A 22,502-nucleotide genomic window follows, 5' to 3' on the forward strand; every position below is an offset into this window, starting at 1 on the left:
TTCCAGAGCCATAGCCTCTTCCAGACTCCCAGGTGCCGCATGCAACTTTGCAACTCCCGCTCGGGCCAGGCGGCCTATTTGTTCGGCTCGTTTGGCGGAAGGATCCCGCGCGTGGATGCAAGAACGCTCAACCATCTATGCCCCCTCCCTTGCCACGCCCCTCCGTCTCCCTGCCCCGCCCCTCCATCTCCCGAATCCCACCCTCCTCTCCAGCCCTAGCCCCGCCCCCTCCCTCGCGTCCTACGGCCCATAAAGAAGTCCCGGCCGGGCCGCTGCACTCCCCCGCGCGCATCCGTGCGCCGCCCGAGGCTGGCTGAGGAGTCGGCGGCCATTTTGTTCTTCTCGTGGTTCCAGTAGGGGAGAGAAGGGGGAAGAGCAAGGAGTGAGGCGGTTGGGGGGACCCGCCGCGGCTGCTGCCACCGCCGCCACCACCCGCCTCTGCTCGTGGCGTGAGAAGAAGGGGTGTGAGTCCTAGGCGCGAGCCAGCGGCGGTGCCGCTGCGGGAGGGTCGGCGGTGGGGAGGCGATGGCGGATATAGATAAACTCAACATCGACAGCATTATCCAACGGCTGCTGGAAGGTAAGGGGGGCGGAAAGGGGCGGCCCCGGGCACTCGAGGCGGGGAGTTGGAGCCGGTAGGACCGCGGAAGGGAGCCCCAGAGTTGGCTCGCGGTCCGGAGCTGCCGCCGCGGGGAGGCCACGGTGGTCCCGAACTTGGCGCCGCCCGCCGGTCATTCATTGCAAGAGATTATAGCCTTGCCTCCTTCCTTCCCGAGAAATTTGAAATCTCCGCTCCCCACCCCAACGTTTCCCGCCCCTTCACAGCTCCCCGCGAACCTTACCAGTCTGGGGCAGAGAACATTGGGAGGTTTTCCCATCCAACTCGCCAGACCCGGCGGACCGCACTTTTCTCTGCGAGATCGAGTTTCCGGTCCTGGTCCTCTTCCTCCGCTAAGCAATTTGACCGGGGGTATGAGTTCCACCGGGTTTGGGGTCCTTTTTCCTATCTTGTTTGCTTTTCATTTTATACTTTGTGGTTCTGAAGTCAAGAGACCCATTTCTAGTCCTTGGCGACAGTCGTGCACATCTCAAAGGGACATAATCTCACATTTCACCACCACCAAAGCCTTTTTAAGTTGTCCTAATCTTGGAGTGGTCTCTGCGCTCATTTGTGGAACCTGAATCCAGGGATGATGACAGTATCGGTATTTTTCCAGCGCCGGGCTCTGTGTGAAGCGCTTTGCGTTCATCACATTATTACTGTAATAGTAGCTGACGCTTCCACAGCGCCGATTGTGTGTAAGGCTTTCTTTGAGCTTTCCGTTTAGTTCTCAAAAATCTTTCGAGGTAGGTACTGTTTTTAACTATTTTGCACAAGAAACTTAAGACAGAAGTGAAGTCACTGGACCAAGGTCACATAGTGACAGTCGAGTTTAATACCCAGGTAGCCAAGACTCAGAACTTGCAACAAGACTGTCAGTCTGTGTAGGAAGGAATTTGGTTGTCCTGTAGCTAAGGAAAGGTTTTAAAGCAAAGCTTTAGTTTGGGCTGCATGATTAGGGTGGGAGAGGGTCGAGGCTCAGATTTTAAAGCCAGAGGCTGAAATGCACTACTCTTACATTCAAGAGCATGTCTGTTAGTGCTAACGTCTTTTCCAAGATTTGGAAGAAGTCACTCAAGTTTCATTCTTGATCTGGGTACTTGATAATGTAAAATGGCTAAGTTTTGACTGTTTTTTTTGCCATTATACTGTCCACATAAGATATTGTTGGGATATAAATACTGTGAGTAGAGTTGAGAACATGAACAGTTGAAGCATTCTGGTAGTAGAGTTTTTGAAGTAAGCCGTTCAAATAAAACACCTTTTTAAAATCTCTGAATAGTATTTTCCTTTTATACTTTAAGAAGGAATCCACTAAATATCACTAAGGACCTCAGAAATGCTCTTGAAATGTTGCTCCCATTTATAGCTGAAAACCTTGTCATTCATTGCCTGGCATTTATATAAGGACCATGTTTTTCATACAAATTAATAGTTGTTCAATTTATATGAGGTAGCGATTGGTCAGAAACATTAAAGTAATTTGCTGTAAGAAATTACACACACACACCACCCCCCACCCCTGGGTCTCACTATGTAGTTTAGGCTGGCCTTGATCCTTCTGCCTCAGCCTCCCAAGTGCTGGGATTACAGGTGTGCACCACCACGCCTTATTTAAGGAATTAATTCTTTATTAAGTGTTTCAGTTTTGAAGTTCTGCACATTTGTGCAGGGGTGGTATGGTGGGGCCAGGCTAGAGGGAATTTATACCTCTATGAAAGCAGGAGAATTGTGATTTTATGGATTGGAACCGTTAGAACCTTAAGATCATTGAAGTCTAGTTGATACAAGTTCTGGTTTGCCCTTTACTGTTTCTATTCACATAACATTGTGTAAATCTTTAAAATTGTGCTGAAAGTTTTACCTGGTAAATTTGACTCATCTATTTTTTTTACTTTATTTTAAAAATTTTATTTGTGATACTGGGGATTTAACCCAGGGCTTTGTGTATGCTTGGCAAGTGCTCTACTACCAAGCTACATCCCCAACTCTTTTTAAATTTTATTTTGAAACAGGTCTCAGAGTTACCCAGGCTGGCCTCAACTTGAAAGCCTCCTGCCTCAGCCTCCAGAGTAGCTGGGACTACAGGCATGTGCCACTGCTCCTGGCCTCATGTATAGTTCATTAATAGTTAATGGTGGGCCGGGGATTTAGCCGCCTGCCTAAAAAGTGCAAGGACCCGAGTTCGATCTCCGGTCCCCAAAAAACAAAAAAAAACCCCACTAAACAAAAATGGCTGCTATTAAGTCAGTTAAAAAAAAAAAAAGTTAATGGTTATATGTCATGTTGTACTTGAAAAGCAGATTTTTAAAATATTTTATTTTTGTTGAAATTAATATAAAATGCACTTAAACGCCTTGGGAATAGGCTAGCTACGTAGTATAGGTACTTTTTCATGGATGTTAAATTGGCAGAGAATCAGTTGAAGATGATTTGTTGAGGATATATATAATTAAAGGTATTGGTAATAAATTTTCTGCTTTTTGTAATGCCCCCAAAACCTTTTTCCCAAAGAATTTTAAATATGAAAAGGAGGGTATATGACTTTTGAAACCTTGGTAGGCTTTTTTTCTTTTTAAACATACTGAAGATTCATCTTTTAAGCTTGAGGACTGTATGAGTTAGTTGAGAAACGGCACAGTGGTAGTAATAAAAGACTTTCAAAAATGAAGTTTGATTTTTTTTTTAATGTTGGTTTAGATCTTAATGGCTTTAGATTGTAGCTTTGCTGTTCTCTAAGCTCAATAGCTTTTTCAGACAAGAGGTGTCAGGTCACCTGCAACCCACCGAGACAGCTTTTTAAAAACGTGTACCTTGATAAAACCTTAGTATAGCTGGTGTTAGTTAGCTATTTCGATAAATACATAAAACTTGGGAGACTTAGAACACAAACTAGCCATTAAATAGTCACTGAATGTGTTGGAGAAAAGTGAGACTTGGGCAGTTTACTCTAAATCTCTCAAGGAAGAGTGATGGCTAGTCTGTCTGTCTGTCTTTTTTTGCTACAGTTTTTCTTGCATAGCAGGTGGTTATAATTTATTTTGCATCCTGGTTTGCAAGAAGCATCTGTGCACTAAAGACCACTGTCAAACTGCAGGACTGCATAATGACCTGACCTTTGGGAACCGCCAAACTGTGTGACCTGTGCCCTGGTTCGCTGAAAGTGCTGTTTGATCCTATACAGAAGGATGCTTCTGAAGCTAGTGTTCAGTCAGATATTCTGAAACTGTTCAGCTTTTTAGTGTAATATGAATCCATTTATATCCTAGTGTTTCTAAGACAGGCAACAGCCTCTGGTCTTAAAGGAGAAGCATACTGGTTTTAAAAGGTTCGTAAAATGCTGAGGAAAGAAAATGAAAGTAGTCTTTACTAATGAACATTTGCAGCTTGGTTTTTTTTGTTTTTTTGGTACTGGGGATTGAACTTGGTTCCTTGCACTTGCGAGGCAGGTGGCGGAACCACTGAGCTAAATCCCTGGCCCTGCAGCTAGTTTTAACATTGGTATCCACGTTATGTGTTTCTGATTCCCTGACTTAGGAGATGCCTGTCGCGAGCCCCTGCCTTGCAGCATGTCCATTACAAACCCAAAGTGCTGCTTACAAAGGCAGAAGACAGGACCAGCGCTGGGTATGGTAGGGCACACCTGTGATCCCAGCACTCAGGAGGCTGAGGCAGGAGGATTTCTGGGAGTTTGAGACCAGTCTGCACTACACAGTGAAACCCTGTCTCAAGAAAGAAAGAAAGAAAAGACAGGAAAGCTTTCTTGCAGTGATCTGTAGACCTTTGGGGAGGGAGGAAGGATTGCCGGGGATCGAACTCAGGACCTTGTGCTTGTGTGGCAGGCGCAGTGCCACTGAGCTAAATCCCTGGCCCTATCTGTAGACCTTTTTAAAAACCGCACCATCAAAAGGATTACTCTCCTTGTGTCAGCAGTGACCCCTTACTTGTCAGGAAAAGCCAGCAGTGAAACCTCACAGGGCCAGATTTGTCTTTCTATTGTGCTTGAGGACATCTACGATGCCCTGGAGCAAAGACCCTGGGTTCCAATGGGAAGTGGAAGTGGGCTGGGCTGGCCATTAGCCCAGCAGCAGTCAGTGGTTCAAGTTGGTGAGGTTGGCATATGTCTTTGGATCTACCGTCCTTTTATGACCTAGACTGTTCTGCACAATCAAGTGCCAGTCTACTCCACTAGGTAAAGTTTACTGATCCTGAAGCAGGAAAATGATTGCTGTTAGATGGGCTTAACTGTGTCTTTTAATTTACAGTTGGAGCTTCAGATGCTTACATATCTGAAGCATGAAGAGCAGATTTATTTATTGGTCTTGATTTATCTGAAATCTGCAGTTTCTCCACTAGACTAGAGTCCACTCATCCCTTGTCTAGAAAGGGGTGGGTGCCACTGATAATTAAGGCTCACAGGTTTATGTAGGATCAGATGTATAGAGTACTGATAGTTATCAAAATGTTTTGTTCAGCCGTAGAAATTTAAAGATTTTTCAATGAGCTCTCTTCATCTTAGGTACAGAAGACCAAAATACTTAGTTGAGAGCAGTGAAAAATGTTTTGCGGCTACCTCCCTTGAGAAATTGGTGTCATGTTTAAAGCCTGAAGTGTCTATAACACCCGCAGTTACAGCAAGCTGGGAGAGGGCCTGGGGTGGAAACAATTAAGATGATCAGAAATGGAAGTCTTCCACTGGTGGCTACAGAGAAACCAAAGGAATTTTTATAACATTTTTGTAGTTTTTATTTTTTGTAGAAAATCATTTTTGTTGGAGATCTTTTTCTAAACCTCAGATACAAGGCTAGTGGTTCACTAAAGTGAATGTGGTGTGGCTTATTAAGATTACTTTAATGGGATTAGCTTAAAACAGCAAAACCTTGGTTTATTTTTATACTGGTTATGTCCTTAGATTCTTAAAACTATTATAAATCAGCTGGGCCTTTTATGTATGCTGTTCCTCTAAAATAACCTTTTAATGGGTAAGGTCTTTTATATGACAAGAATGCTTTTTCAGTCCTCGGAATCTCAGAGTAGTCCTAATTTTCTTCTGTAGTTTTTGTTTCTACTTTGTTCTTCAGCTGTGTGAAAAGTTGGTGCTCATGAGGAAAAGCTAATGTTTTGATTTTTGGTACTGGGGATCGAACTGAGGACCTTGCACTTGCAAGGCAGGCGCAGTGCCACTGAACTAAATCCCAGGCTGGAAAAGCTAATGTTGCAAACAATGGCCAGTAACTTTTTTTTCGTAATTTCAAATATTATCAGTTTGGGTTTTTAAAAGATTTTTTACTAAAGATTTATAGTGTATGTTTGTGATACATACTGAATACATTCACTGTAGTAACAGTCCTTGATAAAATGAGACATTTTCATTCTTTAACTGATGTTGGCGATTTACCAGGGATTTAAATAGATTGGATACTGCACCTTTCTACAGCACAACTTTTGCTGGTAACACCATAATGCACCGTGTGGTGGCATATGCCTACAATCACAGCATTCCCAATATTTTGGAGACTGAGGCAGAGGATTACTGTTTGAGGCCAGTGTGTTCAAGGCCAGCTAATAGTGATAAAATAGAGGCATTTCAACTTTTAAAAAATATTGAGGGCATCCTTAAGGTAGAGGATGTCTACACAGCATTTATAACAACTTGTATTAGTTTGCCTAGTTGTCCTCATTATGTTACCTCCTTATGAATGTAAGACTCAAGACTCATGAGAAGACAAATTGGTGCCCTTTTGTTCTGTTGCCTGGATGTCCCTCAGCATCTTAACTGAGTGGCCTGCAGTAGGTGCTTAGCAATTGTTTTGATGAATGTTTGAAGCATGGTAAATAATACTGATTGTCTTAAAAAACATTCCATAAGTTAGGTATTATTTAATGCCTCCTGTTTGTAAGGATGCATTATGATTTTATATCCTGTATCAAACTTTTCTTGAGCATTGACCGTGTAGTGTTGTTAACTTTTGATTTGGAAGCTTATGTAGACTAAATGTTTGAGTGGAAGGTGGCAAGGTAGAAGCACCATTAGATTTCCAGTCAAGGCCACCTTACAGGCTCTGTGGCCTTGGTCCGAGGCTCTGAACCTCCAGCCTCTAAAGCAGGAGCTTGTGGTGTCTGACTTCATGGCATTGTTCAGAGTATTAGATAGCTGTGTAAAGCTCCTTGCGCAGCACAGTACCCAGCCCAGTTAATGTCAGCTACAACAGATGTTTCTGTTAGATGGACTGGAAATAGCAAAGTGTAATTTCTTATATTGTTGACAGTTTTGACACCTTTTTGAAATACATTTGGACTGCCAGAACTCATTTTGAAATCTTTCTGAAATTTAAAAGTTAACTCTGAATTTTCGTAATTGAAAAATCATCCCACGACTGGGGAATTTAGCTCAGTGGTGCCGATGCCTGCCTCGCAAGCGCAAGGTCCTGAGTTTGATCCCTGGTACAAAAAAAAGTACTAGAAAATCATCCCAGTAAAATCTGGTAGGAAACAGGCACTTTGCTTTATAATTTTATAAAACATTATTTTGCAGAACAGATTTTTTTCTAGTCAGAAGTATATCATTGGGTTGAGGGATGTAGGTCAGTGGCTAGAGTACATACATACCCAGTATGTGTGAGGCCCTGTGTTAGATCCCCAGCACCAAAAAAAAGCATACAGTGTATAGTTCTAAAGCCACAAAGCAACAGTGCTTAAAGCATTGGTCCAGGCCTCCTGCAGCTAATTTTGGGCACTTGCCCTGTACTTGGGCTTGGGTACACTGCAGAGCAAGACAGCTGTGGTCCAGGCGCTTACATTCTGCCTACCAAGCCATCCAGATAAACAGGAAATTAAAGTAGGGAGTGTAGTGTGGAGTGGATGACCAGTGTTGTGAGGGCAGTTCAGAAAGTGTGTGATGCAGGCTTTTGAGAGGAGAGGAGATGGGTACTATGAAGGTGGCATTGGAAAGGTTCCAAAGCCAAGAAAATTTGTATTAGCAACATTGATTTAATCTGATGGCATTGATTTACAATAGAATTTCTACAACAAAGTAAGACTGCCGTTTATTACAGGTATAAGCCATGTTATCACGGAAGAATTCTCCTGAAAGACTTAAAAAATGAGCCTATCATTCACAAGTGTGGAATTCTGCTGAAGAAAATGCAGACTGAAACCAGAAGCTTCTAGGAGTTCCCTCCTGGCCAAAAATAAAATTTCCTGCTGGGCACTCTGCCCTGTTTCTGGGTGACTTGTAGAATCACTAGTGATTGGGGTTTTCTGGCCAGGGAAGCAGAATCCTGCCATCTTCCCACCAGGACGGTTTCTTGAGTTCTGTCCTGTATATGTCTGGATAGAAAAAGAAAATTACTGTGTTTCATCTGGAAAAAAATTTTTTCTGCTCAGTTGCTGATGTGTCTGTTTCAAATCTTCCCTCAAAGATTATCTGTACTCTGCTTTTCAGAAAGAAACTCAGTTTTTTAGTTGAGTTCTATATTTTTGGTCCAAATTAAAAATGATTTGCCCAAAGCTGTAGAACAAATCCAAAAACTGGCCTTCTGGCTGGTTCTCAGTCCAGCCCTTTCTCTTGTCATTTTCTCTTTATTTTGTGCTTGAAGAGTTTGCCCATTCTCATAGTTCCTTATTATTTTTCATTGGAAAAAATAACACTGTTAGACACTGTTCAGTTGTTTGCTCAGCTTGTTTCTTCAGAGAACTCAGGGTTTCCATGGCCCTCACGACTGTAGGATGGTTTTTTACCAGGGCAGGGTTTCTCGGTCTCAGAAATACCCTTTTAATAGAAAAATTCTCAGCACCAGGTTTCTTACTTTTTATTTCCCTGTGTTATAGTCACTTAGATATTTACAGAATGAAGCTACATACAAACCAGTTAAACTTTTTTGCTGTTACTCAGCTATTAGGTCAAAATATTTTACAATTTTAATACAAAGCCCCTAGAACCAATAAAATTTAAATTAACAACATGGTTTAACTTGATTTTGTGGTTTTGCTAAAACTAAATCACTTGATACTGAGTTTTATGGTGAAAAGATATAACCTTAATTTTCATATTTAGGCTGGCCCTGTATTTTTACTTTAGTTTTAATTTAGAGGATGCCTGCTTTCCTAAATCTTGTGGGGTTTTTTTTTTTGGTTTTTTTTTTGGTACTGGGGATCGGAACCTTTCGCTTGCAAGGCAGGTGCCGGAAACACTCAGCTAAATTCCCGGCCTTAAATCTGTGTGTAGTAGAGAATTGGATTCACGTTGAGGGTAATCAGGCTGCAACCTTTCTCAGATTCTACCAGCTATAAGTTCTGGATTGCTTACTTCATAACAGTAAAATTAAGGTACATTTAGCAATTCCATGCTATTTAATCTGTATTTCATGACTAATCTCTTATAACTGGAACCAAAACATTTCTTCATTACTGTTAACTACTTACCTACTGATAAATGTACTCTGGCAAGGCCTTCTGCTTTTTTTTTTTTGGTACCGGGGATCGAACTCGGGTACTTCCGCTTGTGAGGCAGGTGGCAGAACCACTGAGCTAAATCCCCAGCCCAAGGCCTTGTGCTTTGACAGTGAGCAGAACTGAAAGAAAGCTCTGACATACACTCTGGAGTTTAGGATGATTTCTTTGTCCCGTTGCTTTTTTGTCTGTTCACATGACTGGGAAACCTGCCTTTCAGCACATGCTGATACTCTTTGCCAACAGCAAGCATGATTATAAACACAAATGCAGGCCCAGAAATTGCACAACAAAATGTGTACAGTCAGCCTGTGGCTTTTTTTTTTTTTTTTCGGTACCGGGGATCGAACTCGGGTCCTTGTGCTTGCGCAGCAGGCAGCAAAACCACTGAGCTAAATCCCCAGCCCAAGCTTTTTTTTTTTTTTTAATGAAATGAAAGCAACACAAACTTCAAAGATAAATCAGAGACTGTTGATCCCCATGGTCCTCAAAACATTGATGAGTAAGGATTCTGAGCATTTCTACTTCCACATTTGTAAATACACAGTCCTTAGGACAAATTTGGTAACATGACAGTCTGAAATCTGCTGTGCAAATGCTAATTCACTTATAAAGCCCAGCAGGACTGGGGATGTTGAAAGAGCTGTTCTAGTGGGAGGACCATAGGTGAACAAGGCAGGTTGTGTGGCTTGGATGTAGAACTGAGGCCAGAAGCTGTGTTATGGGGAGTCATTTCAGCAGATGTAAAGGAAGATTTTTAATAGTCTTCCTTACACACCAGGATGATCCCTTGTTTGGGATGCTGTTAAAGAGGCTTACTTGGTATGGGAGATGCAGCTAAATCTCAGAGTACCTAATATTTTATGAATCTAATGAAGCATTAAAACCATGCTCTTTGCTGGGTGTGGTGGTACGTGTTTGTAATCCTAGTACTCAGGAGGCTGAAGCAGGAGGACTATGAGTTTGAGGCCAGCCTGGGCTACATAGTGATAGTGAGTTCACGTCCAGCTTGAATTATATAGTTGAGACCCTCTCTCAGCCCTCCCCCATGCTCTATGAATGTCAAGAAAAATAAGACCAATTGGAAAGCAAGTTAAACCGTGTTTTTGCCCTCCTTATCTATAGCTTGTATTTTCTTAAGTATTAAATTTCTTATATTAAATTGTATTTTGGCTTGATTGAGCTAATTGGCGTTTTTCTCCCCTATAGTGAGAGGGTCCAAGCCAGGTAAGAATGTCCAGCTACAGGAGAATGAAATCAGAGGACTGTGCTTGAAGTCTCGTGAGATCTTTCTCAGTCAGCCTATCCTACTAGAACTTGAAGCACCACTCAAAATATGTGGTAAGTTTTAGCACATTGAATTTCTTCGGTTATGTGATTGAGTCAAGGGTCCGTTGACTTTGTATTAGCTAGCAGACTCATTCCTGTCTAATAACGTGGAACTACTTAAAATAGCATTAGAATAAATGCCTCTAGTGGACTTAGTTTACTTAAATATGTTTCATATTTTAAAAGATATTTCACTGAAGAAATGTAAACACAGAAGACAAAATGAAACTTAAGAATGGAGAGCTAAGAAAGGTCTAAATTACATTAATATAGGGTTATATTTGAGCTTAAAGCAACTCTGGTTATACCTAAAAATACAACTTGCTTTTGGAGCTCATTTAGTTTCACACTATTGTACATAGTAGAAGCAGATAATCTTCTATACATACTGTAAACAATTAAACTTTGTTCATTTGAGTAATGATATATCTATTGTATTTGATTTGTGGATAAAATTTGTATGCATCTCTTTTATTTTTTTGGTATCGGGGATTGAACTCAGTACCTTGCGCTTATGAGGCAGGCGAGGTGCCACTGAGCTAAATCCCCAGCCCTGTATGCATGTTTTTTGAAGTGAAATGCTCTTTGGCATTATCTGGCAGGGAAAAGTTGAAGTAATGTGGGTATGGAGTATGCTTTTGTTCTGTGAGGGCCAGGGCTCACTAGATGCCCAGGCGTTCTGTTGACATAGTATCTGGAGACTGAGCTGTTAGAGATCAGATACTGATCAGCCAACCTGAAAGGAAAACCATGTTACTTGGCAAGAAAGCATGCTGAGACATAATATACCTTTCCACAAAATAAATTCTTAATTAGTTGAATTTTGTGTGAGATTCTGGACATACATGTGCGCTTAAATTTTTCATTATGGTGCATTGAATGAAATATGATACAAGATTGGTAATCACTTAGTGTTAGCTGTCAAATTAAGCTCTCATTATTAGAGATCATTCATTGTGCAATGAAGTTTTCAAGAATGTCTTTCCAGCCGGGAGTGGTGGTGCACGCCTGTAATCCCAGCACTTGGGAGGCTGAGGCAGGAAAATTGCTGCAAGTTCAAGGCCTGCTTGGGCTACATAGTGAGTTCAGAGCCAGCCTGAACTATGTAGCAAGACCATGCCTCGAAAAACCAAAAAAGAAAGAAAGAAAGGTCTTTTCAAAGCCTTGTTAGTGAATGTATAGATATGGTAACACTGTAACCACATTCTTGCTTCTAGGTGATATCCATGGACAATACTATGATTTGCTTCGTCTTTTTGAATATGGTGGTTTCCCACCAGAAAGCAACTATCTGTTTCTTGGGGACTATGTGGACAGGGGGAAGCAGTCATTGGAGACTATCTGCCTTTTACTGGCCTACAAAATCAAATATCCAGAGAATTTTTTTCTCCTCAGAGGGAACCATGAATGTGCCAGCATCAATAGAATTTATGGATTTTATGATGAATGTAAGTACTTTTTATCTGAGGAGGAGATACTTAAGATATGGTTGTTACAATCAATGAGAGTTTAGACTCAGTATTATAACATTGTGCTATTAACTTTTCATTTTTTCTTAGTAAATAATGCTATTATAATCTTCTGAGTTTTCTTACATGATGATCAGTTTAGGACATAATGATCACAGTAGTAGTTTCTTTAACATAAGTCTTCTGAGTGTAGTACTCACAGATAGCTTAATTTTTAGTACAATTGAGAACCTGCCCAAATAGTTTTTGTTTTTAACAACCTAAGATTGATTTCATTCTATGAGATTTATCTCTATTATATAATTCAGAGGTTGGTAGTAAATGTTACAGAATTGTGCAAGTATCACCACAGATCTCTGCAGACACTAATCTACATTCTGCCTCCAGATTTGTCTTTTCTAGAGAATATTGTAAGCTCAATCTTGTAGTGTATACATGATTAGTTTTTGAAATATATATTAGTTTCCTTTGTCCTGACACATCTATACCTTAAAATGTGCTGAGTAGAGAAAGTACTAATTTTTATTTTTTATAATATCTTATGCATTTTGTGACCCATTTTGGATTGTTTAACCAGTTTGGTAGAGGCGTGTGTTTTCCCCCCTAACACTGGGCACTGAACCCAGCACCTTTGCACTAAGCTACATTCCAAGACCTTTTTTGTTTATGTATTTATTTATTTGTTGGTGCTCAGGACCTTGCTCTTGAAGGCAGGCTCAGTGCCACTGAGCTAAATCCCCGGCCCCCAAGACCTTTTTAAATTATGACATAGCATCTTGCTGAGTCTCTTTAAGTTTCCCATGCTGGGCTAGAACTTGCTATCCTTCTACCTCAGCTGGATGCTACTATACTGGAGCTGTTATTATTGTTTTAAGCAAACAGTAAATGTCCAAAAGGTTTCAGATCCTTGCCTCTGCCATCCTTTTGTGTACATTTCTCTGAAGAGAGAGTTCTGGTTGGGAGTGGAGGGGTGATTAAGGAGTTTTGGTCACTTAAGAGTTGCTGATACCGTCATCAGAAGATGAGTGAAAGACTGTCAGTGTGACCCCCCTCCATGGCAATCATAACCTATAGTTTCTCAAAATGTTAACACGCACACCAGTATCTTGAGTCTTAGAGATGTGTTTGGCTCATTTATTTTTACCCCTTTTGGGGGGCGGGCTTACCGGGGATCGAACTCAGGACCTTGCGCTGTTGAGGCAGGCGGTGGAACCACTGAGCTAAATCCCCAACCCATTTTTACCCTTTTTTTCGAGGCAGAGTTTTGCTATGTAGTTCAGGCTGGCCTTAAACTCACTATGTAGCCCAAGTTGGCATCAGACTCTTCAGTGGTAATCCTCCTGCTCAGCCTCCAAATGCTGGGATTTCAGGCCTGCAGCACCACACTCAGCTGGCTCACTTATTAAATATGCATTCCTAGAGAGGTGATAGTCATAAACTTTTTTTTTTTTAGTTCTTTTATATACATTTTATACATTTTAGGTATACAATTCATTTACATTTATCATTGGGTGTTTGTACCTGTACATGATATATCTTGGTTCTTTTTTTCCCATTACCTGTGCACGCTTCACCCCCTCCGCCCTTCCCTATTTACATAGATTTCATTTCCTTTTTTTTTTTTCCTTATAGTTTTTCCTTTCTCCTTCCCTTGCCTTCACTCCTTCGTCTTTGGACCTTTTTTCCTATTTCCAATTATCAGTTATTCATTTTAATCATTTTAACCCTTGCTTACACTATCAGTTTCTCACAGTAGTGAAACTTCGGTATTTACACATGTGGGTCCTATTTATTTCACTTGCGTATGGCCTCGATATGCATCCATTTACCTATAAATGACTCTAGTTTTTCGTTCTTTATGGCTGAGTAGTACTCTATTTTAATAAAAAAACCACTATTTATCCAGTTTCCAGTTGATGGGCACTTGGGCTGCTTTCAAGCTTTAGCTATTATAAACTGTGCTGCTATGAACATGGGTGCACATACATCACTGTGGTATGATTCTTTTAATTCTTTTGGGAAGTTACCCAGCAGGGGAATAGCAGGGTCAAATGGGACCTCTAGTCCTAGTTCTTTGAAGTCTCTCCATACTGACTTCCACAGTGGTTGCACCAGTCTGCACTCCCACCAGCGATGGAGAAGGGTTCCTTTCTCCCCACAGCCCCGCCAGCATTTGTTGTTTGTTGATTTCTCAATAGCAGCCGTTCTTTGTGGGGTGAGGTGGAATCTCAGTGTTGTTTTCATCTGCATCTCTCGAATGACGAGTGATGTTGAACATCTTTTCATATATTTGTTTGCTGCTTTTACTTCCTTTAGACTTAGGCAACCTAAAACCACCTTTCCAGGGACTGGAGATGTAGCTCAGCACTAGAATGCTTACCTAGCATGTTCAAAGCCCTGGGTTCCCCAGTACCACCCAAAAAATCAAAAACCATGTTATTGGCCGGGTATTTAGCTCAGTGGTGCCGCTGCCTGCTTTGCAAGTGCAAGGTCCCAAGTTCGATCCCGGATACCACACACACACACACACACACACACACACAAAAAGCAACCATGTTATCACAGCTGGATGTTTGCTTGGTCTGTAACCTAGAGATCCATCTGATAAGATGAGGTGGGAAGAATCACCAGGGAGAAAAGTCTTGTGGGTTCTGGAGTGACTTGGACAATTTGAGTTGGGTAAAAAGGACATTTGATTATTAACAGTGAGTCTCTATGGGAGAAGTACTAGGAAAACAGTGACTCTAAGGAGGTAGTGAAATTGGGAGGCAGGGGTTTTTGTATTACTGAGTTTTGGATATTGATTACAAGTCTTTGGACTAGGAAGCATTCCTTCGACATTACTGTTACCTCAGCAAGTACTCTGTTGCTTTTGTTGATGAAATTCAAATCCAGATGGTCTCTTTTGTGACATAAATCCTAATATAATGGTATTGAATGCATCAGTTTTGGGTTGTGGTTAATCCAGTGGCCTTTAAAAATGATTTAGAAGCTCAGTGTTAGTTAATAGCAGTTCTTTTTTTCTTGGTTTTTTTAAGACGGTGTCTTGCTATGTAGTTCAGGCTGGCCTTGAACTTGCTGTGTAACCCAGTCTGGCCTCAGAGTAACAAATACTCAGAACTAAGGAGAGGGAAAACTAACATGATTTTTGATAGATGAGCCAACAAAGATAGCAAGAAATAAGCGAAAGGAGGTAGAGTGTGTTACGTGAAGCTGTCTCTAAGAAGAAAGAAGGCAGTGGAGATGTAGCATATAGGAAAGGAAAAGTTTCCAGGAAGGCCAGCAAATGATTCATCAGAGAAGGGTTTCAGTAGAAAATGGAGACAGAACGAAGTCACTATAAATGAGTGCTGAGACAGTCTGGCCTATGTTTTTATGTCATCATGATCATCACTATTAGAAAGTGGAGGTGTAGATTGTGTGTATGTATGTTCCCCTTCAGCCTTTTTTTTTTTTAATAATGAGAAATTTAAGTTTCCAGAACCCTCCAGGGCAGGAAGATAGAGGACAGAGAATTAGTGGCTTCCAAAGGGTAAACAGAGATACACGTACCACTATTATTTACTGCAAATGTGTACTGATAAAAAAAATTTATAAACAAAAAACAAAAGGTCCCAGTCATCAGGAAACCAGAAACTGTCAGAAGAGACAGCAGTCTTCATTGCAGAGGGAAAAGTCAAATGTTTGTTGGGTTTGCATTACTTTTCAGGCCCTGAACTAAACTTCCCACCCTGCTTGATTTGCATTGGGTTGAAAGATGTGGTTCAAAAAGTCTGTTGCTTGGGCCAACTCTGACTTTCAGAGAAGTGGTACATGCTCGGCCTTGAACTGTTTCTCTGTTCCCCAGTATAAGGAAGAAGAGATACTAGGACAGTCTTAGTTTAGGAACAAAGGCTCTCTTTTAGGGTACAGGAGGTACAAGCACTCTAAGCAGTCCCCAGTTAATTAAAAAAGATTTATGCTTCCAAGGTTGTGAATTGGTTTGTGAACTCAACATAATTTTTCATGTAGAATGTTGGAAGACATACTTCTGTCAGAGCTGCACTCTGACTCAAAATGTGTGGAATACAAGTGCTGCTAAGGAAACATAACCACCCTGTGGTCTTGACTCTCTGGGGAGTGTTCTAAGTTTTTAAAGTGTTCAGGACAGATACCCTGAAGTACTTGCAGTATGCGGTCTCTTTCCTATAATCATCCCCTATAGTTGTTGTACCTCCTGCCAGCTTGCGGTGGGAGTTCTCTCATATCAGTGGGTTTTTGTCGGAAAGGGGGATGGATGTGAACTCAAAGCTTTCCTTAGAAGGAAGGTGGTAATGCACACATAAAAGCTATGCATATTTGCCTTTAGGAATAGGAAGCTCTACCTATAGATGGAGATTGAACAAAACATTAAATTTAAAAACAATTGGTGCTACCGAATAATTAGGATCTGATGATAAATCTTAATCAGGATCTTATCTGAAATTTTTATTTCATGCTTCATGGAGTTTAAGTGTATTTCATGTGAAAGTGTAAATTGTTGCTTTTGATCAGCTGTCTCTCTCATACACCTGTATATCTAATCCTAAACCCACCAGGAGCTTGTTTTGTTTTTTTGAGTCAGGGTCTCTGAATATAGTCCAATCTGGCCTTGAACTCACAGCACATCCTCCTGGCTCAGCCCCTCAAGTGTTGGGATTATAGGCATGCACCACTACAGCTGGCTCACTTGTAGATTTTGTTTTTGTTTTGGTACCGGGGATCGAACTTGGGACCTTGTACTTATGAAGCAGGTGGCAGAACCACTGAGCTAAATCCCTGGCACACCTGTAGATTTTTAATAAGAGCATAATTTTAACATAATAACAACCTTGTTTTGAGGGGAACTACCCTGAGAGAAAGAACACTAAACTCTTTAATTATTGTAAATTTTCACAGGTAAAAGAAGATACAACATTAAACTATGGAAAACTTTCACAGACTGTTTTAACTGTTTACCAATAGCAGCCATCGTGGATGAGAAAATATTCTGCTGTCATGGAGGTATGTGGGCTAATTTTCTCTAAAAATAGTTTTTTGATACCTTCTAAAGATGAATACTGACATTTATGAGTTGCATTGGGATGGTGACCTCTGTCAGGTAACTCTGCTTTGTTGATACATTACCTCATGTATTTACTGTGACCCAGCCAGGAGGATGGATGTTTGAAGTAAGCAGTTGATTTGTTTCAGGGAATTCTAGACTCTTAACAGTTTGATTTGAAAATACAGCAGAAAGTATTTTTAAATATAAAGAATACAGCCATTAATTTGCTGAGCCACAAGTCCTCTCGAATACTGAAAATGTGAATAGATTTTTTTTTTTTTATCCCTGACCTTTCTCTGCCTTGAATTCTAAAAGCTGAGCTTTTGCTCAATAGTTGTGCTTTGTATAATGTAATTAAAATAGTAATTGTAAGTAAAATAGTAATTTTTCTCTGTGGTGAAAAATGAAGCAGCCAGCTTGGCCCAAGCTTGCTCTGCAGTTTCTCGCTCACTCTTCACCTGTACTTTTTCAAGTAAATTTTGCTATAGTTAAAAAAAAACAAAACTGGGCCGGGGATTTAGCTCAGTGGTTTCCCTGCCTGCTGCGCAAGCTGCGAGGACCCGAGTTCAATCCCTGGTACCAAAACCAAAAAAAAAAAAAAATGAAGCAGCTATCAAGGAACCAACATAATATATTTTAGTTAAGGCATTCTTGTCTGCCCTCCTGGGCTTAGGCGGGTTTTGGTAGAGTTGGGAGTGAAATTTTTTTACTTGAGTGAGAACAGACTACATCTTATTTGGTCGGACAGAGCTACACGTGGTAATAACATCTAGTAAATACATTGTATCTTATTCTCATCAATTGGGGAGGCATGCAGAGTAGTAGTTTTTTGTTTGGTTTGGTTTGGTACCGGGGATCAAACTTGGGACCTTGCACTTGGCGGTTGAAACCACTGAGCTAAATCCCCAGCCCAGAATAGTAGTTTTTAAAGTCTCTGAATTTTAATTTTACAGGATTCTATATAATAAGGTAACTATCTCCATGTACTGTGTAAACATATTGTGTCCTGCAAGTTAGTGCGTACAATAAATTCCAGTGCATATTTGATTATTTTCTACTAAAACTAAGAAAGCATAGATTTAATTTAGGCTTTATCAGAGTTACTGAGTCTATAGACAAATGGAACTGTTAAAAGTGGTATTGTCTTTTGTGAACAGTTTCGCTTTGTTTTTCTTTTATTTAATAGGTTTATCACCAGATCTTCAATCTATGGAGCAGATTCGACGAATTATGCGACCAACTGATGTACCAGATCAAGGTCTTCTTTGTGATCTTTTGTGGTCTGACCCCGATAAAGATGTCTTAGGCTGGGGTGAAAATGACAGAGGAGTGTCCTTCACATTTGGTGCAGAAGTGGTTGCAAAATTTCTCCATAAGCATGATTTGGATCTTATATGTAGAGCCCATCAGGTATTGATTTTGAATTTTACATGTACACTTAAGAGCATGTGTGTGAGCACAGATTCTCCTTGTTGATTTTGGTGGGTAGGTATTGCTTATTTATACAGTGTCTCTGGAAACAACCTGTCAGGCTCAGTGGGACACTGTAGAGTGGTTTGAGTCACCTAACATTTGCATCTACTTATGGTGAAAAAAATGTTCTTTCCAAGGTGGTTGAAGACGGATATGAATTTTTTGCAAAGAGGCAGTTGGTCACTCTGTTTTCTGCACCCAATTATTGTGGAGAGTTTGACAATGCAGGTGCCATGATGAGTGTGGATGAAACATTAATGTGCTCCTTTCAGGTAGAGCATGTTTTCAACATTATTTCTGCTAATTTTAAAATAATTGCTACGGTATCCTTCTGTTACTGTTCATTTATGTTGAATAGGCTAAATTTTTGTTTTCCTATAACCAGTGTTTGTCCCAGTTGAGTAATATGTGAATTGTAGGGAACAGGGAAAGGGCACGTTACTAGAACCTCTGAAGTAAGTCCTAGTCTCCTACGAGCCACGGCAGCACAAGGTGAACTAACTTATACAGGAAAGGTAGAAAAAATGAGACTTTGAGAAGAAGCTGAGTTTTGGGTCTGATCAGTGCTGCTCTGGGTGGCAAAGATGAAAGACCCCAGTTTACTGCACCTTTTATTTGCGGAACAGATGTAACAAATGACTTGCAGAGAGTTCAGTACATCGGGATAAACAAAGGGTAACAAAGACTGGGGGGCAGTGAAAATCCAAGAACAAGGAGGAACTCAGTAGATGAAGATTTTGTAACTCCCAGGATGTCTCCCACTCTTGTAATCTTGTCCTGGAGCATCACAGCATCACCAGATCATTGAGATCTCAGTTGTGACCAGGGGCCAAAATGGAATTATGTCTCGAAATGCCATAGCTGGCCTGTAGGCAGGAGAACTAGGCCTAATCAAATGATTTTTCCCCACAATGATGTAGAATTGCTCCTCACAGTGGATCCCTTTTAAAGGGGAAAAATTATAATGGAATCTTTCTCCTAGTGTTGACTTTAACTGTTTTTGGATTTTAAGCAAGCAAAGGATGTTTTTAAAAAGGATCAGCTCCTTGTACTTAATGGATCTTTTCTAAAGTTAGGCTGTCACTATAATGTTTGTCTAAAATTAAATCACTGCTTGTGTATAAAAATAGTACTAACTGCAGTGTGCCAGATGTGCTATGTGATTACTTAGTTCTACCCACTTTCCTGTAGTCTAATTTCTACAAAACCTTTGTTGAAGTACATGACATCCTTTGACCTTCCACTCAGCACAAAAGCATTATTTATGGATGAATCTGCCCTCTTCTTTGTTTCATTTGCTTATTATGACAAGCTTAACCACCCTCAAGCCAACGAACATAAATATAGCCACTGAAATCTTGTGGTAGTCTGAATTTAAATGAATGAAAACAATTTTACCGTATTCTAGGGAGAACTTGTAGATTGTACAGGGATTTGAGAAACACTGTTCTACATTTTTTTTTTTTTTTGGTACTGGGGATCGAACTCGGGACTTCCTGCTTGCAAGGCAGGCAGCGGAACCACTGAGCTAAATCCCCAGCCCAAGAAACACTGTTCTAAAAAATTTACATCAGAAGTGGTAGCTAGAGGTACTGTGGACTGAAAATTGTTTTACCCAGAGGGAAGATACTTTGTTCAGGTCATATATTTTATCTGTTAATCATGGCATTCATTACCAAAATGTTTTCACATCAGCTTGATTTGTATTACTATGTTGGTGAGGCTTTCAGAGTTGTTGGGACAGTTTTAAATAGCCAGAAACCTTTCTGAACAAGAGATGTGAATGAGATTTTAAACTTTTTAAGTTTGGGTTGAGTGTATTTCCTAAAACTCACTTGTCTTTTTTAATTTTCTCAGATTTTAAAGCCTGCAGAGAAAAAGAAGCCGAATGCCACAAGACCTGTAACACCTCCAAGGGGTATGATCACAAAGCAAGCAAAGAAATAGATGTCATTTTGACACTGCTTAGTTGGGACTTGTAACATAGAGTATATAACCTTCATTTTTAAAACTGTAATGTGTACTGGTCAGCTTGCTCAGATCTGTGTTTGTGGGGGCCCTTTTGTTTTTGTTTTAATGAATGGCATTTGCTGGTTGTAACAGCAAATGAAAGACACTCCACTCCCAAGGAAAAGTGTTTTGTTTTTGTTTAATTCCCTGTTCCTTTTGCAAACAACTTTAATGATGGTGTTAAAACTATACACCCTAGGACAGTTTATCCTGTTAAGGGGGAGGGGTAAGTGTATAAGTGATCTTTTTTAATTCAATATAACCCATGAATAATGTAAACGCTTGTTTTCTTTAGAATATAAAGAGAGCCCTAGGGTGCTCTGAATCTGTACATGTTAATGTCATAAAATGCATATTATTGTTGATACAAACCACTGTGAACATTTTTTTTATTTTAAAATTTTGTTTTAAAGGGATTGCTTTTTCTTACTGTCTTGTCATGTACAAACTAGTTTTTATAGCCGTCAACAATAGAAGTAATCTTCAGCCTTGCCAGGATCACTGGTATGATACATATTTAATTAAAGCACACTTTCCCCCACTTACTTAAAATGATGATTAAAGCCATTCTTTTAAATGTTTGTGACTCTTCCTAAAGCCAAAGTTTCTGTTGGAATTGTATTGCCACCCCACCCCCAGTGCAGAGTGGCATGGCTTCAAACACACGCCACCTCCTTGGGGATTCAAAAACAGGTTTTTATTTTAAATAGTAATTAGTAATATAATGGTATTTAAGCTATTATGATTAAAGTTAATTACATTTTGTACAATTTCCATATAATCTATTCACTAAGTAATCTTTTTACAGTTGGACCAGGCCTGAACCCGTCCATTCAGAAAGCTTCAAATTATAGAAACAGTACTGTTCTGTATGAGTGACCGATTATGCTTTCTTTATTCTGCGGTGAAGTTGAGGCTTATAAGTCAAAACAAAGGAAATAACTTGCTGTCCACCAGTTTATACAGAATTCACAGTATCTATGACTTTTTTAAACTAAGATCTGTTAAAAAAAAAAAAAAAAAGAAAGAAATCTGTTTCAACAGATGACCGTGAACAATACCATGTGGTGAAAAAGAATTCAGACTTATTAAATGACAAACTTGTTAAATCTTCTCAGTGTCTATTTATCAGCACAATACACACAGGAAAACTGTTGATGGTATATTGAACAGATTTTAATGAATAAATTGCTCTGGAAACCACAGTTTCATCTTGGATTTGTCTTCTTTCAAATAGCCTTTCTGAAGATACGTTACAGATGCTCGTGTTCTTTGACTTCTTATCTGCATATAGCCATTTTTTGTTTGTTTTTTGTTTTTGAGACAAGGTCTTGCTATGTAGTTCAGGCTGTCCTTGAATTCACAGCCATTCTCCTGCCTCAGCCTCCCAAGTGGTGGGATTATAGGTGTGTTCCACCATACCCGGCATAGTTAAATACTGAAGAGTGATGAACTATTGGGGAGGTGGGGCTTAGTCTCTATCCATAGTTTTCCCTGTTTGGGTTCACCTAAAACTTAAAAGCCATTTTTTTTTGTACCAGGGATCAAACTCGGGACCTTGGGCTTGTGAGGCAGGTGGTGGAACCACTGAGCTAAATCCCCGGCCCAAAAGCCACTTTCTTATGCAGACTCAGCCACGTACTTTTTCAGGTACAATTCTTTAATCTCTTCCCCCTTACCTGATTTTTGATTTTGTATTGCTGAGGATTGAGCTGGGGCCTTCACACAGAGATACATCACCTGGCCGGGGATTTAGCTCAGTGGTTCCGCCACCTGCCTTGCAGGCGGAAGGACCCGAGTTCAGTACCCAGTACCAAAAAAACAAAAAACAGATACATCACCAGTTTGTGTTTACTTTTAATTTTAAAACAGCTAAGTTGCTACATTCCCTGGGCTGGGTTTGAACTTGTACAGGGGACAAGGTGTATACCACCCCCCCAAGCTGTCCTTCCCTAATTCTTGAGTACAGTGTTGTCATATCTCATTGTCTCAAATGTGTCAGATATATATCACTTTCTCAAAATACTGTACCAAGTCACTTGCAGAGCACTTCATTCCTTTGCAGACTGACTTCCCTCGAGTGGGGGAGGACCTCCCAGTGAGG

The 22,502-nt window shown here is 40.3% G+C and overlaps 1 protein-coding gene across 1 annotated transcript; it reads left to right on the top strand.

Annotated features, from left to right (window-relative positions):
* The first annotated feature begins 300 nt into the window (after positions 1-300).
* Ppp1cc (protein phosphatase 1 catalytic subunit gamma) lies at positions 301-21,603 on the top strand. The gene is made up of 8 exons (XM_004843809.3): positions 301-580; positions 10,262-10,393; positions 11,599-11,829; positions 16,768-16,872; positions 18,102-18,325; positions 18,526-18,660; positions 20,246-20,306; positions 21,207-21,603. The coding sequence occupies exons 1-8, from the start codon at positions 526-528 to the stop codon at positions 21,275-21,277; spliced, it is 1,014 nt and encodes a 337-aa protein (XP_004843866.1). The 5' UTR covers positions 301-525; the 3' UTR covers positions 21,278-21,603.
* The last annotated feature ends 899 nt before the right edge of the window (positions 21,604-22,502 follow it).

This window comes from Heterocephalus glaber, unplaced genomic scaffold (assembly GCF_053883595.1).
Source record: "Heterocephalus glaber isolate CG9 unplaced genomic scaffold, H.glaber_assembly_v1.0 deba00001687, whole genome shotgun sequence".
Taxonomy (NCBI): Eukaryota; Metazoa; Chordata; class Mammalia; order Rodentia; family Bathyergidae; genus Heterocephalus; species Heterocephalus glaber.